Source organism: Pangasianodon hypophthalmus, chromosome 29 (assembly GCF_027358585.1).
Source record: "Pangasianodon hypophthalmus isolate fPanHyp1 chromosome 29, fPanHyp1.pri, whole genome shotgun sequence".
Classification (NCBI taxonomy): Eukaryota; Metazoa; Chordata; class Actinopteri; order Siluriformes; family Pangasiidae; genus Pangasianodon; species Pangasianodon hypophthalmus.
Genome location: NC_069738.1, coordinates 3180914 through 3206578, shown reverse-complemented (window position 1 = coordinate 3206578; position 25665 = coordinate 3180914). Strand labels below are relative to the sequence as shown.

Below are 25665 nucleotides of genomic sequence, written 5' to 3'. Positions count from 1 at the left end.
GAGTGTCTGTAAAAATGACTGAGAGCAGGCTCATCCAAACACAACCAAGCTGTCTGGACTTGACATCAGTTTTCCAAACAGGTTTTATAAAACAGTTTTCCAAACAGTGACTTTATAAACTTTTGCTAAGGCCACTGCTGTACCCATAGATTTATTTTTAATTTATTATTAATTTATTTATTTTTTAAAATCATGTTCTACATATCTTTCATGTTATTTGTACAAGCAAGGAATAAAAAAAAAAAATAGACTATTGCACCTTAGACTTAAAATTTTGAGTTATATTTAAGATTTGCATTTAGGAATTAGAGTTAACATTTAGATTTATATATAACATTTACATTTAACTTTGACATTTAATATTTTTTTTTGTCAAATAAGTTTTTTATTCAGTCATCGAATAACCTTACAATAATCACAAGTTCCAGTAGTAATTTTCTTATATGCACAGAAACTTACAAATAAAATAAATAAATAAGTAAATAAATAAGTTAAAAAAATAAATAAATAATAATAAAAAAACATGTAACACCCCTTCCCCAGCCTGTTATTATAAGATACAGTGACATTCAAAACAGCTTTTAAGTTACAATACATTGCATTAAGGAATAGAATTCCTCTTGAGGTAACAGAAGAAAGGGTCCCAAATCTTGTGAAACTGTCCAATGTTGCCTTTTAAAAGATATCTAATTCGCTCCAAGTGCAGAGTAGATATCAGCTCCTTAAGCCATAGGTTAGCAGCAGGAGGATTAACCTTTTTCCAGAACAGTAATAACAGTTTCTTGGCTCTTATCAAACAATATGTAAGGAATTTCTGTTGAGCACTGTTCAATGAATATGTATAATTAGAATGTCCTAATATAATGAGCACTGGGTCTGGATCCAAGTTTACACTAAGGACATCTGAAAGCACTTTAAAAACTTCACACCAGAATCCCTGTATTTTATGACAATATAAAACTATGAGCTAAATCAGCATCCTCTGATTTGCACTTATCACAAATAGGAGAGACATTGGGGAAAATCCTATGTAATTTCTTTTTAGAAAAGTGTAATCTGTGTAGGACCTTAAATTGAATGAGGCATAATCTAGTGTTGACCGATTGCTTATCAATATCCTCCAAGCCACTCTGCCAAATCTCCTCAGAGATTCCAATTCCAATCTCTCGCTCCCATTCCTCTCTGATCAACTTTGTAGAGGGGGAAATAGCTGCTAGTAACCTTTCATAAATTAAAGATAGCTGACATTTGTTTCCCCTGAACTGTATGAGACATTCATCAATAACTGAGGGTGGGACCTCGTCTAGGGAAACATTATGTGTACGCAAGTAATTCCTTATTTGTAAAAATCTGAAAAAATGTTTTTTTGGGAGGTTATATTTCTGTTGTAGTTGCACAAAGGAAGCTAAAGCCCCATCAAGATAAAGGTCCTTGACTGTGCATATACCCAATTCCTTCCAGTGATTAAAGGTTGTATCCAATCTTGAAGGGGGGAATGATGGGTTATTTGCAATTGGAATTAAGAGAGAGAGTGATTTTATCTTAATGTATTCTCTTATCTGTCTCCAAATACGTAACTGACTCTTTATGACAATACTATTAACTGCTGTTTGGTCTAATATCACGGGGGAGAGTAACACTGCTCCAAGATCATAAGGATGGCAGTAATCCCGCTCTATCTGAAGCTAATCTGGGGCAACAGCCGATCGTTCCAACCATAGTGCAAAAACTTGTAAATGAGTAGCCCAGTAATAAAGGCAAAAACCCGGAAGGGCCAAACCCCCCTCGTGTTTAGGTTTACAAAGATGAAAAAATGTTTTTTGATTCTGTGACTCTTATAGTTCCATAGAAAGGGAAGAATAATCGAGTCTAAGTGTTTAAAGAAGGACTTGGGCAATAGTATTGGAATATTACGAAAAAAATATTTTAAAAAAAATGTGTGGAAGAAATATCATTTTTATCGCATTTATTTTGCCAATTAGGGAGATCGGGAGAGTCCTCCAATAGTGTATACAATTTTGTAACTTAGATAATAAGGGGTTGAAATTAGCTTTGAAGAGAAGAGAATATTTATAAGTAACCACAATTCCCAAGTATAGAATTTTTTCCGTGGAAACTTTAAACGGGGAAGAATGTATTACAGACAAATCCTTCAAACCAATGGGCATGAGTTCACTTTTTTCAAAATTAACTTTAAAGCCAGAAAATTTCCCAAAGGTAGTAATAGTCTTGAGTATAACAGGAAGGCTCACCTGTGGTTGAGTAATATAAAGCAAAATATCGTCTGCATACAGCGATATTTTATTAATATTATTTGAAGTATTGAAGCCATGTATGCAAGAGTTAGAGCGAATGGTTTCTGCAAGGGGCTCTACAGTTAACGCAAACAAAAAGGGTGAAAGGGGACAGCCCTGCCTGGTACCTCTTTGAAGATAGAAAGAGTCTGAAATTGTTTTATTTGTTAAAACCCGTGCTGATGGACTACTGTATAAAATTTTAATCCAAGTTATAAACTCATCCCCCATATCAAATTTCTCAAGGACAGCAAACAAGTAACACCACTCCACTCGGTTGAACGCCTTTTCGGCATCCAATGAAATCACAATCAAATTGTCTCGAGTTGCCTTAGGGTGATAAATTATATTAAATAGTCGTCTAATATTATGCATAGTGCTTCTTCCTGGAATGAATCCATTCTGATCTGTGTTAACCAATTTATTAATTAATTTGCCGAGTCTATTAGCAAGTGTCTTGGATAATACTTTTTGATCAACATTAAGAAGGGAGATAGGCCTGTATGCCTCGACTTCTTCAGGATTTTTACCTTTTTTAGGAATTACCGTGGTAATAGCCTCAGAAAAAGTCGGTGATAGTCCAGTTGTTAACGCTTGCTGAAAAGTTTTAAGTAAATATGGAGTAAGGATATCACTGAATTTTTTATATAGTTCGACTGGCAGCCCATCAGGACCGGGAGCTTTTCCGCTCTTCAAAGTATTTATTGTGTTCTTTAATTCCTCTAAAGAAATATCTTTATTAAGGGATGCCCGATCTTCTGGAGATAGCGTGGGGAGATTACATTTACGTAAAAATGTATCCATTACTTGTGGGTCCAAATCAGTGTCTGAAGAGTATAACTTTGAGTAAAATTCCTTAAAACATTGGTTTATCTCTTTAGTTGTGATACAATGCGTCCCATCTTTGGTCTTTATTTTATGAATTGTCCTTTCACTATCTATTTTACGCAATTGTCTGGCTAGTAATTTATGAGGCTTCTCTCCAAATTCAAAGTATTTCTGTTTAATGAAATGAAAAGTTCTATTAATTTTAGTAGAGACTATATTATTGTATTCGTACCTTAACTGTAAAATTTTCTTATAAGTATCTAACGAGGGGTTTAGTGCATTTTCAATGTCTAGCTGATGAATTTGTTTCCCTAAATCAGTTAATTTGAATTTGTATAATTTATTCCGGGACCCTTGATATGATATAACACAACCTCTGATAAATGCTTTTAACGTTTCCCAGAGGAGTCCTGATGATATCTCTGGCTTATCATTGCTATTGAAAAAAATTTCCAATTGCAAACTCATGAAATCAATGAACTTAGGGTCATCAATTAGTTGAGGGTCCATCCTCCATAAGGGGCGGATAAACGATGTTTGATCGAAAACAACTTCAAATGAAACTGGGGCATGGTCTGAAATCAGTATATCGTGAATTTTAGAGTTTAGGATATTGGAAATAAGATTGCTGTCCACTAAAAAAAAAAATCAATACAGGTGTATACATTATGTACATGTGAGTGAAATGTATAATCTCTTTCGGTTGGATGCATAAGTCTCCATATGTCTACCAAACTAGAATTATTAACAAAAGCATTCAAAAAATTTCTTGAATTAGATTGTGGAGAGATTTTGAGAGATGATCTATCGAGATATGTGTCAAGGACACAATTAAAGTCCCCACCTATAACAAGATTTGTTTGGGACAATTTAGGAATAAGAGAAAAGACATTCCTAAAAAAGTCTAGTTCGTCATTATTTGGACCGTACACATTTATTAACGTAATTGGGAAACCATAAATCTCACCAGACAGAATAATATAATGACCTTCCTTATCTGTTCTCAGAGCGTTTTGTTTAAATGGAACCCCTTTTCGAAATAAAATAGCAACCCCCCTAGGTTTAACTGAAAAATTAGATTGATAGATCTGTCCTATCCAACTACCTTTTAGTTTGTCCTTGGAGCAGAAAGATTATATCTGAGGAGAGAGATTTTAGATGTGATAATGTCTTGCTTCTTTTAACGGGATGATTTAATCCTTTAACATTCCATGAGATAAATTTGAGATCCTTTCTGTTACTTTGAGATGTTATTTTTTTTGCTTGATTAAAAATCAAGCCAATCATCTTCACTGCTTGTTTACTACCTTGGAGTATTTTAAACAGGCCTCTATCCCACATTCCCCAAAACTTAAACCTTAATCCCGTCATCTAACCGACTAACTAGAACTCGCGGCGCGATACGGAATTACACAACAAGTTAAGTAAAATATAATAACAAATTATATAAAAGATACAGTGAAATAAAACCTAACAAATACCTTCAAAAAGTATCAAACCTTAAACTTCCAAAAACTCGTATAAGCACAGCTCCGTAATAAGGAGTTCAAGGGGAGCATCTCAGTATAACATAACACGACAAGAGTCATGTAAACAGCCATGTAAAGAGTCAATGCTTATGATTAAAGTTCGTCGGTCACATTATTCTGATCTTACTTGACTCAGTCCAACGACATCCTTTAAACTGGTCCTGGAATTTCAACGTTGCTTTCAGCAAACCTGACCGCTTTATCTGGATCGGTGAAGTAGAACTCTTTGCCGTTGTGCGAGACCCTCAGTTTAGCAGGGTATTGCAGACCGTATTTGACTCCGGGTTTATCCTTCAGCAACTCCCTCGCGCGTCTGAAAAGTGCGCGTCGCTTTACCACAGCAGGCGGATAGTCCGGAAAGATGTGGAGTCTTTGGCCCCTGAAGAGAATCTGCTGCATCCTGGCCGCCTTTTGCATGATTTCTTCCCTCTCGTGGACATAATGCAAGCGCAGAATGAAGGCTCGAGGTGGTTCATCATTTCCAGGACGGGCGCGTAGAGCTCGGTGGGCTCGGTCCACGTGCGGGGGTTTCTCTAACAGCAGGGACTCTGCGAGGAGTTCGGCAACGAAATCCCTAGGCTTTACACCGGATTCAGCGCCCTCTTTAATGTTCAGTATGCGGATCATTTGTCTTCTGCTGCGACTTTCGAGATCAGTACATTTTTCTGTAAGTTGCTCCACGGTACGCTTTAGCATTCCCACATCTTGTTCCATCTTAACCATTGTATCAGAAGAAGTGGAAGCATAACTTTCCAGGCTTGTTAGTTTCGCAGCGTGATCGTCCATCGTAGCTTTAATCTCCGAGATTGCCGCGCTGGCCTCGTTTTTAAATGCCGACAGTTCTCCTCTGATAGCGACAGCGAGCTGTTCGATCTTTGAATCTGTGATTTCCCCAATGTCCGCTTTGATTGAAAGAAGTTCCGCGCGAAGGGAAGAGATCGCGTTGCGGATGACTGAACTACCCGCCTCACGAATACAGAAGTCAGACAGAACAGTGTTCACGTTTTTACATATGGCACGCAATACAAACGTCCTAAATTATACAACAAAACAGAGAAGTTGTGCAACTTTGACCCCTTTGACCCATTTCAAAGCTCAACCGATAAGATTAGCCAAAAAAGCAGACACGAGGAAGGCTACTGTATTCCATGCAAAAGCAAGTGGAAGCTAGAATGACTGTGAATAACAGGAAAGAGGTTATTGGTAACGTGACTAACAGAAAAACAGTAGAAAAGGAAACTGACTTAACATTACAAAAGCTTCTACAGTGTACAATATCTAATATACACAGGGCTGTTTAGCAGGTTATTTATTTATTTATTAGTTTCCTTTCCCTGACATACAAAACTCATACATTAACCATCCACTTTATTAGGAACACCTGTACATTCATGCAGTTGTCTAATCAGCCAATCATGTGGCAGCAGCACAATGTATAAGATCATACAGATACAGATCAAGAGCTTCTTAATGTTCACATCAAACATCAGAATGAAGGAAAAGTGTGATCTCTGTGACTTGAACCGTGGCATGTTTATTGGTACCAGATGAGCTGGTTTGAGTATTTCAGAAACTGCTGATCTCCTGGGATTTTCACACACAGCAGTCTCGTCACACACACAAACACACACACACACACACACACACACACACAGTAGTCTATAGCCTACCAGTGTATAGAGGCAAGACCAAATACATATAACTCTACATCTGCAGCCACATCGCGATAAGTTCCAGTTCCAGTCCAGGTCGTGGCGGTAATGCACCACATACTGTTTGAATCGCAGAAGAAGAAGACAGAGAAGAAGCAGAAGAAAGAGAAGAAGAGGAGGCGGGGTCTTGATGAAGCAGCGCCACTTCAGCCTGGCGGTGAGAGCGCGTGTCCGTCACGCGATCCTCCCAGGTGCGCAGTTTGGAAGCGCAAAAAGCTGCTTATTTGTAAACAAGTTCAGAAAATCCTTTTTGTTCAAGCTTCAAAGCCTCGTTTCACTGTAACTGCTGGGAGCTCAGACAGGTGTGTAGCCTCCATTAAACACTCCCATGAAGTGTCGAGTGAGCTTCACCGTTTATATTTCCGCCTTTATTTCCGGATATCTACAAGATCTTCCTTAAACATGTTAATGTGCAGATTTCTCTGTACAAGCTTGAAGTAGCAGGAAAAAACCCAGCTTTACTCTGTAAACTTTACTCGCTGTGTGAACAGACACTGGTAAGTGTGACTTTCGATTTCGGGACATTTTACTGAAAGCAGTGCACTTTGTCTTTTTCAGTCCAGACATTGAATGTTTGAAAAATAGCTTTAAAGATCATGTTCTCTCACACACAAACACACTCACACTCTAACCCAGTATTTCTGGACATGAATAGTAGATTTATTTCCTCTTATTAACTTGTGGTGTTTTAGACCCGTGAAATGTTCGGTTGATATTTTTACTTTCGTTTTCTAACAGCGGCCGGAAATGCACATTTTTGATAAACACCCAGCGAGTTGCCTCTTATTTTAAAGCATTTCCTTATATTCACACACTACACCAAATCTTCCTAAATTTTTGGGCAAACGACCTCAAATGGACATTATGAATTGAACCACACTGCACCTTTTTAAATTCCAGATGTGTGATTTAAGACTCCTGTAACATGTGATGTCAGTAACAATGTGTAATGTCAGGGACTAAAAATCAGAGGAATATTATCTGCACAGACTATATTCCTGTATTTTTCAATTATGTCATTATTTCGAATTATTAACTTGTTTTTTCAACTTAATAAAAATACCTCACAGTCCATCAGTAAGACTAATATATTGAATATTCGCTCATACTTTGTATTATTTATGCTCTTTCTCAGGTAGTCAGTAAGCCAGATGTTACTTAACTGCAATTCAGTTGATATAAATATGTTTACTGGTTTGTAATTCGCTTAATTAAGGTGATGTTACCAAATAGTAATTTGGTGTATTTATACAATAACAGAATAAATGCGAAGATTAAGAAAATATATATCACGATAGGATAGACCATAAAAATGTCAGACTGACGAATCTCAACATATAAGTTTTGATTATTTAATTTAAAAATCTAAATGATAAGCTTTGATTTTGATTCATACACAATATGAATGGATGAATGTAGGAAATGCAACATTCAGCCCGAGCAAGCGCCAGATACATCCGCATGTTAATGAACCTGACCTACAGTTTAAGAAGGGATGCAATTTGACCTGCCTCCATAGATTCATACAGTCATGGGGAAAACAAAGGTACACCCTCTTTCAGTTCTATGTTTTTATTTATCATGACTAAATAACAATTGGCATTTCCAAATTGTCTGTAGTGTGTGAATGTGTGTGTGATTGTGCCCTGTGATGGGTTGGCACCCTGTCCAGGGTGTCCCCCGCTTTGTGTCCCAAGTTCCTGCGACCCTGTGTAGGTTAAGCGGTATGGAAAATGGATGGATGGATATTTAAGTCATATTAAACATTAACTCATCTCCACTGCTGTTGAACCTTATTGCTTAGTCTGAGTTAAATTTCAGTGGGTGAGCTGATTCCATTGGTGCACGTCTAGAATGTTTGTATGCTGTAGCATTGCAGTTTCCCTTCACTGGATCTAAGAGGCTCAAGCCTGTTCCAGCTTGGCAATGCCCCTGTGTACAAAGCGAGCTCCATGAAGACATGGCTTGCCAAGGTTGGAGTGGAAGAACTTGAGTGGCCTGTATATAAAGCATACACTCTTAAAAGAAATGGTTCTATTTAGAACCAGAAATGGTACTATCACCCGCTTCATATATGGAACCCCAAAATTCTATATAGAACCATTTTAATGGGTTCATTAAAAAGAACCCCAAATTGTTCTTTGAATCCAAGTTAGATGGTGCTTTTTAGAACCATTTAAGGGTTCTTTATTATTAAAAGAGTTATTTATCATTGAATAAGAAAATATAACCAATCCAGAAAATTCAAAAAGTTTAAATTTATTCAATTTATTATACAAAAATATTAGTGTCATGTTTAAAATTGCACCTCTGTTTATTCTGTATTAGACAATTTATGAATTTAAAACTTTAAATTATTTTACATTTAAAATGTATTAATTTTTTATTAATATTATGTATTATTTTACATTTAAAATGTGAAATTAAGTTTCACTTAAGCATTTTCACTTTTTAATAAACATACATAAGCGTGTATAAACATACATAAGAAATGAGGAAAAACAAATCACAATGCAGATAAAAACAATACATGAACAATTAAAACATCTGTTAAATATCACTACAATTTACACAAGCTGACTGTACATTTTTAGTACAGGTATTGGTGTTCTTGTGTCATGGCGACATCTAAGTTTAAGCATATATTTTTGAATAAAAGTCATTGTGTGCTTAATGGCAACCGGGTATTGCACATTGAAAAGAAAATAGACTGCAAACAGGCATTCCACAGCCTGTGTCATGTCAATGTCTACCTCTCTTATAATGTTCATGTTGTCCATTATAATGCTGACACTTTCAGCCTTGAGAGAATCAGAAGAGCCGTTGAACACTATGGTTGGTGTAGGACCTTTGGGTTCCTGTAAAAAAAACATTTCACCTTTTGAGTGCATTTCACCAATTAACAGAAGTCATCAAATAGACTTAAAATTACCCCATAATTTACTCACCAACAAGCCAACCTAGATGTGTATGACTTCCTTTCTTCAGTTGAACATAATCTGAGTTATATTTAATAATATCCTGGCTCTCTTTGTAATGTGTTTGAATGTCATCATTACTGATGACTCGAGAACATTCAAAATGCTACCACGTCAGCTCCACTTTGATTACTTTGACTCTCATTGGTTCTTTCGTTCTTGTGACTGAATTGTGACACAACAGATATGACAACTAGGCACGCGACATGCAAGAACCAACAAGACTCATAATTATTGATGTGGAGCTGATATGCCGCCCCATTGTATGTTATTCTCTTATCTCATAGTCTAGTTATAGCAACCTATCTTGGTAAATATTAATCTTTTTTCTCTGACTAATGTACGATTTTGCTTTAGAAGACAAGTATTAACCCCTGGAGTTGTATAGATTTCTTTTATGATCGGTGCACTTTTTGGAGTTTTTGGAGTCACTCCATGTCTTTATGGACCTTGCTTTGTGCACTGGTGCGCAGTCATGTTGGAACAGGAAGGGGTCATCCCCAAACTGTTCCCACAAAGTTGGGAGCATGAAATTGTCCAAAATGTCTTGGTATGCTGAAGCATTAAGAGTTCCTTTCACACAGAGATTTTAATTATTAATTATTTTATAGATTAAAAATTTATTATTTAATTGCATTTGTTAATATTTTTTTTTTGTCACAGATGGGTAGGCTTATGAAGCTGAAGAACTGACAGCATCAATATGGCTTCTTCAAATCAGCCTGCAAGAGATTATGTCAGAAATGCTCATGAAAACCTGGTTGGACATCTACAAAACCTGCCTCTTATTGTTGAAAAACTTCTCCAACAGAATGTTTTCAATGGCAGAGAAGTTAGTGAAATTGAGGCAGAACCAGAAAAGTACAACAGAACCAAGAAGATACTGGACTTGGTCTTAAACAAGGGTGAAGAGGCCTGCTATCAGTTTCTCAGAATACTGGATCGTGAGAGGAAATCAGTCTTCCCAAAGCTGGATTTGTCTAGCCAGACTCCTGATCTACATACATGGATTTCCTTGTTCTCATTTAGTGATGAGCCTGAAGATGATTATATTCAGGGTAAGCATGCTTGATATAAACACATTAATAACTAATTGCAAAAACTATGGCATGAACTATGGGTACACAATGCATATATCATAAATAGGATGAATTCACTTATAGTGGGAAAGTTTTTGACTTGCCGTATTGTCTAAGCTTTCTTGCCATAACTAAAACAAATCTCCAGCACAACATACATTTCTGGAATCTGCAAGGTGACTATCTACATGTGAAGGAAAAATGTTTATATTATATTCCAAAGAAGCACGGCTTACCATGGCTCCAGACTAATGGTGTCCCTTTTTGGGAAGCTTTCAGGATGATAATGTTGTGTGTGTCTACAGTTAAAGGTACAATAGTCAATTTAAAAAAATTTTTTTTTTAAATGTACAGATAACCCGGAAAATATGCAAAATGTGATGAAAATAATGGTGCAAGGCATGACCTCAGCGCAAGTGTATTATGTGGCTGAAAAAAAACATTTGCAAAACTGCAAATGTGATTTACTTGGATTGTTTGGATGGGCCTCGTGTCAGTTATTTTATAGACACTCCCCAATGCCCCTTCACTCTGGCCCCCGCAACAGCTTGCTGGGAGAGAAAAGAAACATGGGAGAAAAAGAAGCCTGTAGGCTCCCAGTGCAGCCAGATAATCCTTGTGTTAGAAAAAAATCATGCTGTTCTTTGAAAAAAACAAACCCTTCCTTAGATATGAAATGGAATAAAACTAGGATAAACACTGGCAGTGCTTTTCCAAGATGGAGTATTTTCTTACTGATGAAGGAATGAAGCTGGATATGGAACTAGTGATGTTGCTCTTGGACCAGTCTTTAAATGCAAGCTGTAGATTCCAGTAGATTTTTCCAATAGATTTTTTTAGTAGAGTTTTTATCACTTAGAGGGCCAGGTAAGGAGATGCTTTGGATTAAACGTATGTAATGTTAAATAACTATGTAGCTATGCTAACAATGCTAATATTAATAGTTTTCGCTGAAAACACTGAGAACACTGTCTTTATAAATAAATGATAGATCCTCATAAATCAGTATGAGTCAGATTTCACACACTGGAGACACAGAGCTCTGACGCTTGCTGCTGTAACAAGCAGAGTACCTGTGTAACATAAGTCACTCAGGATATTGAAATCTAATAGTCCTTAATCATGAGCTGAATTTAGTGTGATTTAGTCAGTGAGTGTATATTGGTGGACGTTATGACGGACTGAAAAATGAAGTTGAAATGTCTCTGAGGCCCTCTAGTGGCTGGCTGCAATACAATTTGTAACTCTGTCCATGCCCATGTTACTGAATGGAGACTAAGCAAAACTATATTTTAAGTCACAGCTTCACAAATTATTTTCAGGAATAGTGGTTTGTCATTTTTACCAATTCAATAGACCTTAGTATCTCCCCCAATAGTTTTCTTTATGATAAAGGCATTTTATAGGAGTTGTTTGGTGATAAATGAAAGAGGTAATTGAGGTAATTGACATGTTCGGACATGACAGTGGAGTCTCATGACATGCACATTTCCAACACACCTGAAACTCTTGACAATTCTGTAGCAAAGCCAAGTCTGCAACACTAAACACCTGCAGCCACATTTGTTGTCAGGACCAGAAACTTTCTGTGGGTTAACTCTGGACAGAGTTTTCCTGACAGAGTACTTGGTCGGTGGGAGTTGGGTTGGTTGTCCCTGCTGGTCTGTTGCTCTGTGCTTCGAACTGTGCATGGAAATCGTTAAGTGTGTCTTGGAGCGAGGCATCACCGTCGAGGACAAGTCATGTAGCTTTGTAGTCTGTGATGGCCTGAATGCATTGCCAAATACTCAATGTGTCTTTGGTGTTTAGAAAGTGGCCATGGATTCTTTCTGCATTTCAACTCTCTGATAGGTTTGCTTTGTCGTCTGACCTGAAAGCAGTGTCTCGGGTTTTCAGTAGCATGCACACCTCTGCACTCATCCACAGTTTCTGGTTTGCACATTTGGTTATGGTCTTGAAGGAAATCACATCAGTCACTGATGCTGTGTATTCCTCCAAGTCTGTGGTGTGGGTGAATACGGCAGCCTCTGTGAACATGTCCCAGTCTGTGTGATCGAAATTGTCCTGAAGTGCTGAGATGGCTCCCTCAGATCGGGTTCTCACTTGTTTCAACCGGTTTGGCACATTTCTGTGGTCTGTATGCTGGGATTAACTTAGCAGAGCTGTGGTCCGAACAGCTGAGGTGGGGACAGGGTACACTTGCCAGCACAGTGAATGTTGGTGTAAACAAGGTCTAAAGTTTTTGTTCCACGGGTCGCGAAATCAACGTGCTGGTAAAATTTCGGCAGCACTAATTTCAGGTTTGTGTGCTTAAAATCCGCAGCAACAATGAAAAATCCATCGGGGTGTGATGTCTGTAGGTTGCTGATAGCCCTGTAGAGTTCACTTAGTGCTTCCCTTGTGTTAGAGCCTTGCGTATTGATCCTGAAGGGGAAATTTGGGAAAAGTGTATTCAAAATCCACAAAGACACTCAAGGTCAGACTCAAACCCAGGATCTTAGAGCTGTGAGGCTGTAGCACTGTACCAGCTATTCTCTATTTTTTTTTTTTTTTGAGGCCTTTTCCTAATGAGGAGATAATGGTATAGGAATTTGACAGAAAGTGGAAACAAAAAATCCAAATAAGAATGCATCTACAAACAATTCAGTAGCTGCTCATATTATTAGCTTTTTTTAATGTAACTACTACAGTTTACCTGCTGCTTGATTCCGTTCAGAGTTAACTTTCAGAGCACCTCCCACTCCAAAATCAGTTGACCAATAGAGATTTAATGTGAACACCTTCTTGCTTGATTTTATTATTTTAGTTTAAACTTTCAGCACAAAATTAACTTGATAGTAAACAGTCAGAAGAAGAAAAGGACTCAGATTGCTGAGTCTTATTTGCTCTCAAGCTCTCTTTATTATTACGCCTGTTTTGTCTGTAGCATTATGCCAGTTGTGATTACAAAGCTGTTAATAAAGTTAAATAAAGTTTGTCAGTAAAGTAAATAAATAAAGTGCACAGTGTATAGAAAATGTGCTTTTGTGATTTAAATGAATTTCTATGCAGCCCACTAGTGTGAGTGAAAATATTTATTTAAATACATTGGAATTGAATAAGGTCTTTATGCATTGCATCCAGATGTGAACTAGCCTTTAGTATTAAAGGAATCTGCTGTTCGACATTGTGTCAATTGGTACAATGTCTTTAGCTAAGTACTTCTAGTGTATGTTATCTCACAGAGATCCTGTCATATGGTGTGGTATTTTTATGCTGATTTAGGTTCAGATTAGGTTTAGATTTAGATTTTACTTTAGCTTTTCAGCTAACTTATTCATAGACACACACGCACACAAATGGCTCTGTCCTGGTCGGCTCTCTGTCTTTCGAGGCTCTCGTCTCTCTCCTCCTTTCCTTTCCGCTGAAACACAGAACCGGTGTGTGATCCTTACCACTCACTTTCTCCAGCTCCACCCTCCATTCACAAACCAGCGCTCGACCGCGCCTTCACTTCCACACACTCCAACACACTCAAGGTGTTGTTTCTTTGGGGTACTAACATGCCCTCAAAAGTGAGTGGCTGTCACTCACTTGGTCAGATGAAGTTCTTATCTTTTTGATAATATTACTGCTTGTTCACCTAATAGCTCTGCTTTGTTTTCATGCATAGCACATGTGGTGATTGCCAACTTCTGACTGGTCATCTGCAATCAGTTCACGTACAGTTTTCCCTTGTAAAACACTCATTCTTCAATCTTCCTTCTTCCACAGTTGGATATATTGTAAAAAAAAAAGTTGAAAGATGAAAACAGACAAAGTACAGCCATAATTGTGAATAAAATCAAGAAAAACTGGTGAGAAACAGCAGTAAGGATAGCTTCTCACATCAGTGACATTTATTAGATACAACTTGGTGTGCAAACTATTTGAAACAGGATCAATGAGCATGGGTACAGTGGGACAGTAATGTGGTGGAAACCATTCATCTGCCTGAAGAATAAGAATGTAAGGATGGAATTTGCAGAGACTAAATGTAACTTGGATGGACCTGATGGTAAAGTATTTGTGTGGAGAAAGCCAGGAGAAGAATTCTGACCAATTCTTCATGTTTGAAGTACATTTTAAGGGTATTTCTGGCATACAAATTAGCAACAAGAAGGAGTTGACTTGTTGGTGGCAGAGGCATCCCTACAGATGCTGTTGGTATCGATTTCGGCTTGTTTGGGAAATATTTTGCTTGAAAAGTGTGCTTGTGGTATCTATAAAATAAATGCCACTTGGTTTGACATGTTTTCTAATACAGTGAATACATTTGTAAGTGTGTTGTATTTGTAAGTGTGGCTTAAATGTCCAAATACTCTTTGGGGCCTGTATGTGTGTGTGTGTGTGTGTCTGTGTGTGTGTGTGTGTGTGTGTGTATGCCACAAGTTCTAATAGCCTGATCATTTAATTCACTCCTGACAAGCAGGTCCTTTGATGCTTTTGTCCAGTCTATAGGAGATGAGTGGAGGTTCCTTAAAAATGGAAGCTGTCTCAGGAGGATTATGAAGTTTATAAGTATAATATCCATCACTGTTTTATTAGTGGGATGATGTGTGTGTTCATAAAGGAATGATAAAGGAATCTCAATCTGTTCTCTCAATGGTGCTAACACAGGCCATGTCATGGTCTACAGCATTCTTAGGGAATCCACAGTTATAAATATAATTGCACATTTCCTTACTTTTCTGGAGAAAGGCATTCTCACTACAGATGTGTTTATGTCTCATTAGCTGTGAATAAAGGATAACATTTTTTGCAGTGCTTGGGATGTGAAGAGTTGTACTCCAAGTAGAAATGCGAATCTGTTTGTAGTGGATGGTGATTTTTAAAGTGGAATCTATTGACTTCAAAGATATGTTTTTAAAATGTTATGCATGAGCAAGGATGAACAATACTCCATGCATATTCCAGGCCTGGGTGAAATGTGGGCAGGGGATCAGAAGGCTCAGCACTGCCAAGCTGCCACTGTTGTCCCTTGAGCAAGGCCCTGTCTGCTCCAGGGGCGCTGTATTATGGCTGACCCTGCGCTCTGACCCCAACTTCCTAAAAGCTGGGATATGCAAAGAAAATAATTTCACTGTACTGTAATGTATATGTGACAAATAAAGGCTTCTTATTATTATTAAAATGTGGAGAATAAGGAAATAAAGATCTGGAGCTCCTCAACTGTGCAGTTAGCAGTCATAGATGTCATCGATGTAAGTAAGAAATATTGTGGGTACATATCCAGTAACTTGTTCGAAGAACTTTTGCTTGATGAATTTAATAAAGAAGTTTGCATAAAGGGTCTGATTTTAGTGTCCATACTAAAGCCTCTTTCTTTGGAGTAAAACTTGGAATTGAGGCTGAAGCAGAAGTCAGCACAAAATCTGATAATCTTAAGCTTACTGCTGCTAAGTTAAAGTGTCCTAATTTATCTGATGTCTCAATAAACCTGAATTCACTCTAAGTTAAATATTGTGGTAAATGCTCTGTGATCTGTGATCTCAGTCTAAAAGTCATTAAACACTACATAACTGTGGGTTATTCCCACCAATAATGTTTTCACTCTTCCTGTGGTTATTGTAGGACCTGTCTCATGTCATCAGTTGCAGAAGGATTTGAAGACAAGAACAAAACAAATTCTTGGTCAACAGTGGAAGCAAAGCCTGCAGTTCTATGGAGGAAAAGCACAAGAAAACTTCACCTTTATTCCTCTGGTGTTGGATACAGAGACAGAAAAGAATAAAGCCCATACCAAAATCATACTCAAGAGCAAGAAATCTAAAAAGTCCCGTTCCAAAAAGATGAAGGCCTACATACCAAGAGACACACGGGGAAAATCCCCTGAAGATTTGCTTAATAGCAGGGAGAAGAGTATCCTCATAGTAGGAAAACCTGGAATTGGGAAGACAGCAGTTGTTCAACAGATGTTGCATCACTGGGCAGAGAGACATGACAGAAACCTTGATTTTGTGTTTTATTTTGATGAAAACACACTGTCAAATACCTCAACTATAGTTAGCTTAGAAAATCTTCTGCTTAGCACATTTTTAATGTCAAATCCACAGCTTAAAGAAAATGCTGAAGAAATTTTGCAACATCTTCAAGAATATTCTGAAAGAGTCACCATTGCTTTTGATGGAATCAGAGATTTTCAGGACAACACGATTTTGCTGGGGATCATGCAACATGAACTTCTGCCTGAAGCAAAGATTGTGGCAACATGCAGGCCTGAAGTAGAGGATGAGCTCTCTGACTGGCCAACATGCAAAGTTTATGTTAAAGGTTTCAGTGAAGAGTCAATTTATGATTTTTTTAGGAAAATGTCAGATAATGATCCAGACTTGGTAGACAGTGTAATAAACAATCCTGCACTCTTCAGTCTCTGCCACGTCCCTATGTTTGCTTTTATGACGGCAACCTGGATTGCATACTACACTTCTGAAGAAGCACAGAAGCCATGCACAACTAGTGAGCTGTATGTGCGAATTTTTCGTCACTGTCTACAGAGACACGGAAATAAGAAACTGCGGCACTTAGATGGACACATTAAAAACTGCAGAGACACGGTCTTATCTTTAGCAGAGAGTGCTTTCAGTGCAACCAAGTTAAAAACGAATAACCTGGAGTTTGATTATGATGAGAAAGGCATTGCTGGTGTTTTCCTGAGGTCAGTCTCAGTTGGGTCACCAGCACATGCCAGGACATTTTGTGCATTTCTTCACAACACAATGCAGGAATTTTTTTCTGCTCTCTGGCTTTTAGAAAAAACAGAAATACTTGATGAGGTACTCCATCTGTGCCAGAATGAAGACAGTAAGCACATGAAACATGTAATTCCTTTCCTCTGTGGACTTCAATCACAAACCAACATTGATCATCTGAAGTGTCTCTTTCCATTGAACAAGGTCAAGGAAAATATTGATGGTTTCTTTGAGAAGGTCTTAAACACTTTTCTCCATGATGAACCAGATGAAGAAACTGTTGACATTGCCTTCATATGTCAGTGTCTGTATGAATTTCAGTCACCTGAAACCTGTTGCTCATTTCTAGAGAGAATAAACTATCATCTAGATTTGAGTGAGGAACGTCTCGACCCTTACACCTGCTATGCTGTGTCCTACGTAATCAGCCAATCCAGTAACCAACAGGTTCATCTTGATTTGGAGAACAGTACTGTGTCTCTCTCAGGGCTGAAGACAATTTTCAAACATTCACAATGTCTAAGGTATTAATAATTCAATATATATAATGTATGTAACTGTATATTAAATAAAAATGATATAATTTACTTACAGATTGTGTGTTTTCGTCCACTAGGGATTTATCAACAACACTCTGTCAGGTGTGGACAGTTTCCTTGAAACATGAGCAGTTGGATTATTTGATACAGCTCCTGCAATTACTGGGGAATGAGCTCCACCTTCTGATGAGCAGTGATACAGGTGTGCTTAAGCAAGCTGGAAAAATCATAACCCGAAGTGCAGAACAAATAAATCTCTATCTACACTGTGATAAAGACCCACACCAGCTCACAAATGTTCCTTACGACACAGTGTTCTCATGGCTGCCACACATCGGCTCTGTCCAGTAAGTAACTCAAGCAACAGATATGTACTATACTAAACCTAATTCCCAAAATGTATCTATGTATGTCCAGGAGCTGCAGGAACATCTAGCAAGTACTGGTCACTGTCTGCATATGGTGACAATATCTCATTCTTCACACGTCTGGGCTGAGGGCTAGGGTGGCTAGACGGACCTTTCTCAAAAAAAAAAAAAATAAAAATAAATACCCCAGACCATGTGGCCAAATGTTTTATTGTCTGATGAAATCAAGGTTATACTTTTTGGCCGTAATTCCTAAAGGTATGTTTTGGACAGCATATCACTGAAAGAACAGAGGTGGAGTGAAATATGAATAGCTCCAAAAACCAGTTGATTTTGGCACAAACCCTTCAGGCTTCTGCTAGAAATCGGAAGATGAAGAGAAATATCACGTTTCAGCACAACAATGACCCAAAGCATGAGAGAAATTTTTTCAGTATTTGCTAGACCATTGCCTTTAAACCCAAAATGCAGAGGTAGAAAATGCAGACTGTAGAAGGAAGCAGCTTTTTTTCTTTGCAGTCTAATGTAATATGATCAGGATAGTTGTTGCTGAAGATGAATGATAATTAAAAAAAGACCATTTAAAATGAAAAATTTAATAGGGATCTAGTTCAGGGGTGTTGAACATACAGCCAATGGGCTGGAACCGGACTGATAAAGGTTTTAATCCAGCCCACCCAATGAATTTAGAATCTGTGTTCCATATTATAATCACCTTGTGAACCATAATTAAATCGAAAAAACTCTATTAGTCTTTTTTGTAGTCCATTTTATTCCACTATGACTGGCAGTCTTCAACTGGCAAATTGCAATCCAGATGAAAACCTGGAAATATTTCAGCAGACTGAACAGGGTACTTGAAAAAGTACCGTAGCACCAAACGCATAAAACAACAGCCCGTACTTTCATTCTGTGGCTACTCAATCTGCGTCCGCTGCCTGATTTGTGCCACGCAAAATTTTCCTTCATCACATCCAGAACTTTCCGTCTTCTGTAGACGAGCTTGTGGTCTGAAACTGCTTTCTGAAAGTGTAGTCTGTTATAAACCTTAAAACAGCTCGCCACAGAATCGGATGAAAAACGCTGTGTATAAATCTCAGTGTAAACTGATTCACTGTGTTAGTTTCTCAGACCGGTGTCTTCAGTAAACATTTCTCCTCTATGATAAAACTCTCACACTGAATAGTGAGTTTCCCCTGTGCTTCTTGTTTGCATCACACACTGCGATATGATCATGATACTGTATAATGGATTTATTTACAGAAATCTAGAGTCATGGTATTGTGTTAATATAAATATATTATATAAAGTGTGAAGCTTCATAACGGCTGTAATTCATTATAATATCCAGTTTAATCCTGCAGGATCACACACTTTACTTTCTCTTTCTTCTAACAGACTCCCAATAAACACACAGTGTAGTGATGTAAACCACAGCAACTCAATAACAATAAACACTAAAGCGTCGTCTTCAGTGACTGATAGACTTGTGAATTTAAACACATTACATTGGAGTGCTTCAATATAAGACCCACTCATGCTGCTGAATACAGACGAGTGAAACACTTCAGAAACACTTTCAGTGAGAATTCACTCAGTTTATAATTAACTGCACAAGGTTTATTTTTCCCCAGCACTTTTCAAGACAAAGTTATGTAAATGTTATCTTTTATAATACTTTTATTCGTACAGTGAAACACAGAACTCACATTGTTTTTGGCCCTTCTTTGCGGTCTAATTCAGCAGATTCTGGTGTTGTTCATGTGACAGCGCCTGCTAGAGGACACGGTCATGTTACATGCAAGTATAAATACTTCACCCTGTGCAAGGACGTACATGTAGAGACGTGCACGCAGAAGTATAAATCAGTCCAGAGGATGTCACACACAGCAGAATACAAAACCAATGCAACATTACAAACCTAAATCAGCATAAAGACATCATAGACAACGTCTCACACCATATGACAAAAGGTCTGTGAGATAACATGGTAGAAGGACTTAGCTAAAGTCTCAGCAGTGTGATTGTTTTTTCTTCTTTTGGCTGTTAGCTCCCTCTTCTTTTTGGCGAAAAAGACATTCCAGTAATAAAAAAAGGGAGAGGCAGTTTATTTTTTTTATTTTTATTTTTTATTCTGTGTCACTTGTGTAAAGAGAAAGTGGCCACAGTGTGAAGGATAAGCTGACTGAGCACTCATCTGCTATGTTTACAGCTCACTTTATATTCATTCATAACTTTATCCATAAAAAATCTTGCCCATGAGATAAACAGTGCTGTCTGCTCTGATGCCTTCTGTGTGAAGAACTTTTTTTGTGGACTTTAAAGAGATAATACTATTCATTATTTGATCATATCATACTTATTTATTTATTTATTTAATATTTGCCTGAAATGACATTCCATCATTTATTTGAGTGTATTTCGAGCCCAAAACATAAATCTCAGCATGACATATTGTGGTTCCATAACACTGTCAGACAGAGGCACTGGACTTAATACTGCTCCTCACTCAAGCCGATATCACACAGGAAACATGTGCTTAAGTTCATAAACCTTCATAATCATAATGTGCTTAAAGTGAACAAAGGTGGAAAAATGTGGGAGTAAAAAGTTCATAATCATATGTAACTGATACACACCTCTCTTTTATTCAAACTGCACCCAGCAGGTGTAACTGAACCGTAAATTGAGGTTTAATGTGTAAGTTTCTGGAATTTCCTCAGACCTGCTTTAGTGCTCTGTGCACCACAGCTGGTAAAAGCCCTGTTTTATGATTTAGTTTATTTTGTTTGGTTGTTTATTTGCCAATAAATATGCCTGGTTTTGACACTGAATAAAATAATGTTGAAGTTGATATTTTATCCTGAAATTTAAACACAGTGTTTCTTCCATAAATGTCCTTGATTTAATTCCATTTACTGTTAAATTGTTTATTTTAATTTTTATGAACTCAGTACACGGTGAACTTTACTTCCTAAAATAAGCAAAGTAGATTTTTGTTTTACCCTAAAGGCGAGTGCTTGTGTTTAAAGGCAGTGGTCTGGACCTTTTTATTGTTAAATCCTGTCACAGACGCTTCTATTCAATAAAACTCTGAATCCACTTCACTTTCAGACTTCTGTCAGTGACTCTGTTTACAGCCCAGTATGAAGATTCTCACACTATATGATATTTATGCAGTAACTGTACAGAGATGATTGTCTAATATCGTTGAGTAAATATCTGTGTTTCCTTCAATATCAGGAAGAAAACACATGATAGAGCATAAACATTACTACTAGCCAAGTACTGTAGCGTTTCTTTTAGTGTCCCTAAGACACTCTGTGTGTTCTAGCAACAGCTCCTTAATATTTTTACTCAACGAGAAACAGAAACTTTAGTGACTCGTCCACAGTTACACTTTCTAACATATCAGAGGCTTTAAGATAGAGACTACAAACCACTTGTGTACGTCTCTCTGGACGTCTGCCAAATGCCATAAATGTAAATGTTTAAAAAAAAAAAACAGGAGTCCAGGACAAAGTGTGTGTGTGTGTGTGTGTGTGTGTGTTGTTCTCTATGTTGTGTACTGTAATAATGTGAGTCTTTCACTTTTTTTTCTCCAGGTTTTACTCTGAACAGGGAGAAAAAGAACAAGAAAAGAGATGGAGAACATTTAAACTGGATTTGTGTCTGCAAGCAGTTCTACACCAACCACAAAACTTCTGGCAAACAGTGCAGAAAGTGATGCCATTTTATTATAAAAAAGAGACTGACTTCCTGCTGGCTCTGTACTCACATGTGAAGCAGTATGAGAGTAAAACAGGCAGGAGTGTCCTTCCAGCATTGCTGCCAGTTTACCAGTCACTTCCTGCAGTCTGGTCCATAAAGCTCTCAGAGAGAAAAGCCTCCCTCCTCCTAGAAGTGCTGAAACTCCAAACAGAGAAGAAACCAGTGGAGCTGAGAGACTGCTCAGATGAAGAGAGTGAAGTGAGGAGTTTCCTTCAGTGTCTGCCCTACATCTCACAGCTCAGGTTTAAAGAGTAAGTTTTTACAGTTTTCTCAGACTTGCTTTAGTGCTCTGTGCTCCACAGCTGATAAAAGCCCTGTTTTTGTTTTGAAGTGAAATATTCCTGCAGATAAATATCACCATTTTTAGAATAAAATATCTGGCTCTGAAAAGGAACAAAATGATTGTGAGCTTAATCTTTTATGTTGTCAGTCCTGAAATGTTAACAATCAGTTCAAACCCTGACTTCATTCTATTTATTATTAACTTGTTTCTTCTAATAAACTTTTTAAATCTAGTTTTTTAGTTTCTACTGGAATCTAATAATTCCTGAAGTGTTGGGATACAGTGCAGCTTGTATAGTATGCAAAGGGGACAAAGCGAATGCAAAAAGAAAAAATGTCCAAATCTATACTTTCATTCATCGTTAGTAAGTAGGGGTGTAACGATACACTTCGGTTACGATTTCACTCGATTCGATTCTCAGAATATTTTGAACAAAATTTGAATGATGAATATTATGACTAAAAACACTCCTGTTCTGTTGCTGAATCATAAACAATGCAAAACAGTGTGTATTTTTGTCTGTATGAAACTAAATAAATCAAAAATTGCTATAAACGGAGGTTTAATATTGTAAATAAAATGTACTACAGGTTCACTATATCTTAAAAATAAATAAATACATTTATAAATTCTCCCAAAAATGTGACTGAATAAATAAAGTCTCTGAGGCGGGGAAATGATGGACTGAAACATAACGAGCTCCGTAGCAGAGCCTGAGGCGTCATTTTAACCGGAAATAGAGCTCCAAAGTCTATCTCCTGGTAATGGTGCAGAGTCTCCATGAAAGAGTGTGATCATGTGACCAGCGTGCTCTCTATATAATTTAACTCTGAGTTGTGCAGATTAGGACCTCTGCTGTTCAAACACTGTAAATGTATTAGATGTATAATTAATAGAAAGCTGATTTCCATGATGTGATTTGCACATTTCAGCGATGCACATCGTCACGTTTTAGCATCACGATGCATCGTTACACTCCTATTCATATTACACGTTTATTTCAATGCCTGATATCGTCTCATCCATTTACCATCATATTAGTCTTTTATTTTTAAATCATCTCTCGTGTTTATCATCGATCATCTTCAGTAACCGCTTTATCCTGATCATATTACTGATAGCTTGTACCACTCACCCCGGTGAGGCACTGGGTACAGTACGATTCTGACACTAACAGTGTGTGTGTTGCAGAGTAATAATAAGACAAACACCAAAAAAACGTCTGATAGTGTATTATACAAAAAGTATATACAAAAATTCATCACCCAATTTATCTATATAAACAACCCCAAACACCCTCAGTCTCTCTGGCTGGTGGAAAAGTCCTCCGTAAAAGTCTATATACAGGATTAAAGTCTTTAAAGGGATCGGCCTCACCTGTGTGTCGCTCCTGGGTGATCAGATCCTCCTTTCTGCTGAGTAGCAACTCCCGCTCGTGAACTCAGGCACAAAAGGCACAATAGTCTCACCGAGATTCCACCACAGCGATATCCTCGGTCCAGCTTGACAGTAATCCTCTTGTCAGTCAGTTTTAAACCACTGAGCGCTCCCCCTTGTTTTCATCTGCTTATTCCCGAGTCGGTATGTGATGAGGATCAGACGCGGCGAGCTCGTAAAGTCCCGCGATACGACACGCACAGAACCAAACACTTTGTGGATAAAGACAAGTGCTTGTGTTTAAAAGCAGTGGTCTATACACTATTGAAAACCCGTCTCAGGGTTGTAACTTTGCATTTAGATGTTGTAACTTTGCATATGTTGTAACTTTGCATTTAAAAGGGAAGTTCATCTGTTTTCACATTTGAGGAGTTCTAAATATTTATTCAGCGATTTCTAGTCACTTCAGAAAGTTTTTAAGATTTTTATCTATTTTTTTATATAATCAGATGAATTTCCAACTCTAAGTGCAGTAACTGAATTATCGATATCAATTTCTTCATGAGGTATTTTTTAAAGATATCAAAAATCCCAAAAATCTACTTTTCTTTTCGATGGTCAACGTATTCCTGTCCTGATTCCATCTGTTCACTTCTACATGGTTCATAGTTTCAGGATTCTAGAGGCGGGACAAACCACTCCAGTTTTTTTATTGGTTTATTTTTAACTAATTTTAACAAATTATTTACGCAGTTGATATAAAAACTGCCTGAGGTGTCTAGAAATCACAATACAAGTGCTTAGAAAGGGTCAGATGTGAAAAAAAGGTGAACTTCCCCTTTAAGTGACTCTGATTACGGCTCACAGTGAATATTCTCACTATTTTTATCCATGCAAAAATCACATCTTAGCAAGTTTAATTACTTAAATATAATAAGGTTTATCTAGTACTTTCTATTAAAAGAAATCAAATACAAGATTATTAACTTATTATAAGATTATTAAATCTATTTCTAGACATATTTTAAAAATTCCAATTCATCTAATTGTATTTTTTCACTCGCAGTAGTGAACTACATAGAAATCCAATGAGCACACCTTCTATACACTGTGCACTTTATTTAATTACGTTATGAATAAACTGTATTTATTTATAACAGCTTTGTAACGACAACAAGCAGATCGCTAGAGACCAAACAGGCTTATAATGAAGAGAGAGAGAGAGCAGACGAGACTCAACAATCCGACTTCTTTTCTTCTTTTGGCCGCTTTACCTCCAGTTTGATGACTTAGAGTTTTCATCATCACTGTTTGGTGGAAAATAAATTTCAGCGATTGCTCAGCTTGGCTGAGAGGGGGCGTGGCCAAGAGGGGGTGTGGTTTTCAGTAGGGAATCTGTAGCTCTCGAACTAGGATTATTCCAATAATTATAAAACATTAAAAAGTTAACATCTCTTAAAACAAAACAAAAATATTCACCAGAAATGTAAGTTCACCTATTAATAACTGATAAATGAATGCTCCAGCAAGGCCTGCAGGGAAGAGTCTAAGCACTGGAAGGCCGAGCCCACCCTGAGATTTTGGCTTTTGCAGGTGAGCTTTAGAGATCCTAGGAGTTTTATAGTTCCAGATGTAAGAGAGTATAACTGAGTCCAGATTTTTGAAAAATGCAGATGTGAGAAAGATAAAGAAATAAAGAAATCTGGGAAGGGACACCAATTTGATAGAGTTTTAAAATGAAATCTAAAAAATGTAATTTAAATATTAATTTGGGGTTTTTAGGGATTTTTAAGCCAATATAAGTAATGTGGTCATCAACTATCATAAATGTTCAAGGAAACCAGGACTATCGATGCCAGATGCAGAGGCATGAAATGGCTTTTTGTCCAATTAATGGTATAACCTGACAGCCTACCAAATGAAGTAATCAAGTCCAACAAGATAGGAATAGACTTCTCCGCATTCTTCAAATACAGCAGTATGTGCTAAGCGTATAAGCTAATGAGTGTTTCAATGCCTCCCACTGTAAGGCCTTCGATGTCAGGGTGGCCTCTGATTTTTAAATTCCCTCAAGTGCACTAGCAAAAAGTGCAGGTGAAAGGGGGCAGCCTTGCTGGACGGAACGATGTAGGGGAATGAAGCTGACTTATCAGTGTTAGTTAAAATAGAGGATACTGGACTGTTATAGATGATTTTT

The 25665-nt window shown here is 37.5% G+C and overlaps 1 protein-coding gene across 3 annotated transcripts in view; it reads left to right on the top strand.

The window, feature by feature from the left end:
• The first annotated feature begins 6479 nt into the window (after positions 1–6479).
• LOC113523961 (uncharacterized) overlaps positions 6480–25665 on the top strand; it is a 54206-nt gene continuing 35020 nt past the window's right edge. For 2 of the 3 annotated variants that reach the window (XM_053231445.1, XM_053231443.1), the window contains exons 1-5: positions 6480–6860; positions 10005–10399; positions 16013–17654; positions 17747–18016; positions 21643–22059. In XM_053231445.1, coding sequence (XP_053087420.1) covers positions 10045–10399; positions 16013–17654; positions 17747–18016; positions 21643–22059 — 2684 coding nt within the window. In that variant the 5' untranslated portion in view covers positions 6480–6860; positions 10005–10044. The remainder of the gene's footprint in view (positions 6861–10004; positions 10400–16012; positions 17655–17746; positions 18017–21642; positions 22060–25665) is intronic. The other variant, XM_053231444.1, reaches the window with a different exon arrangement.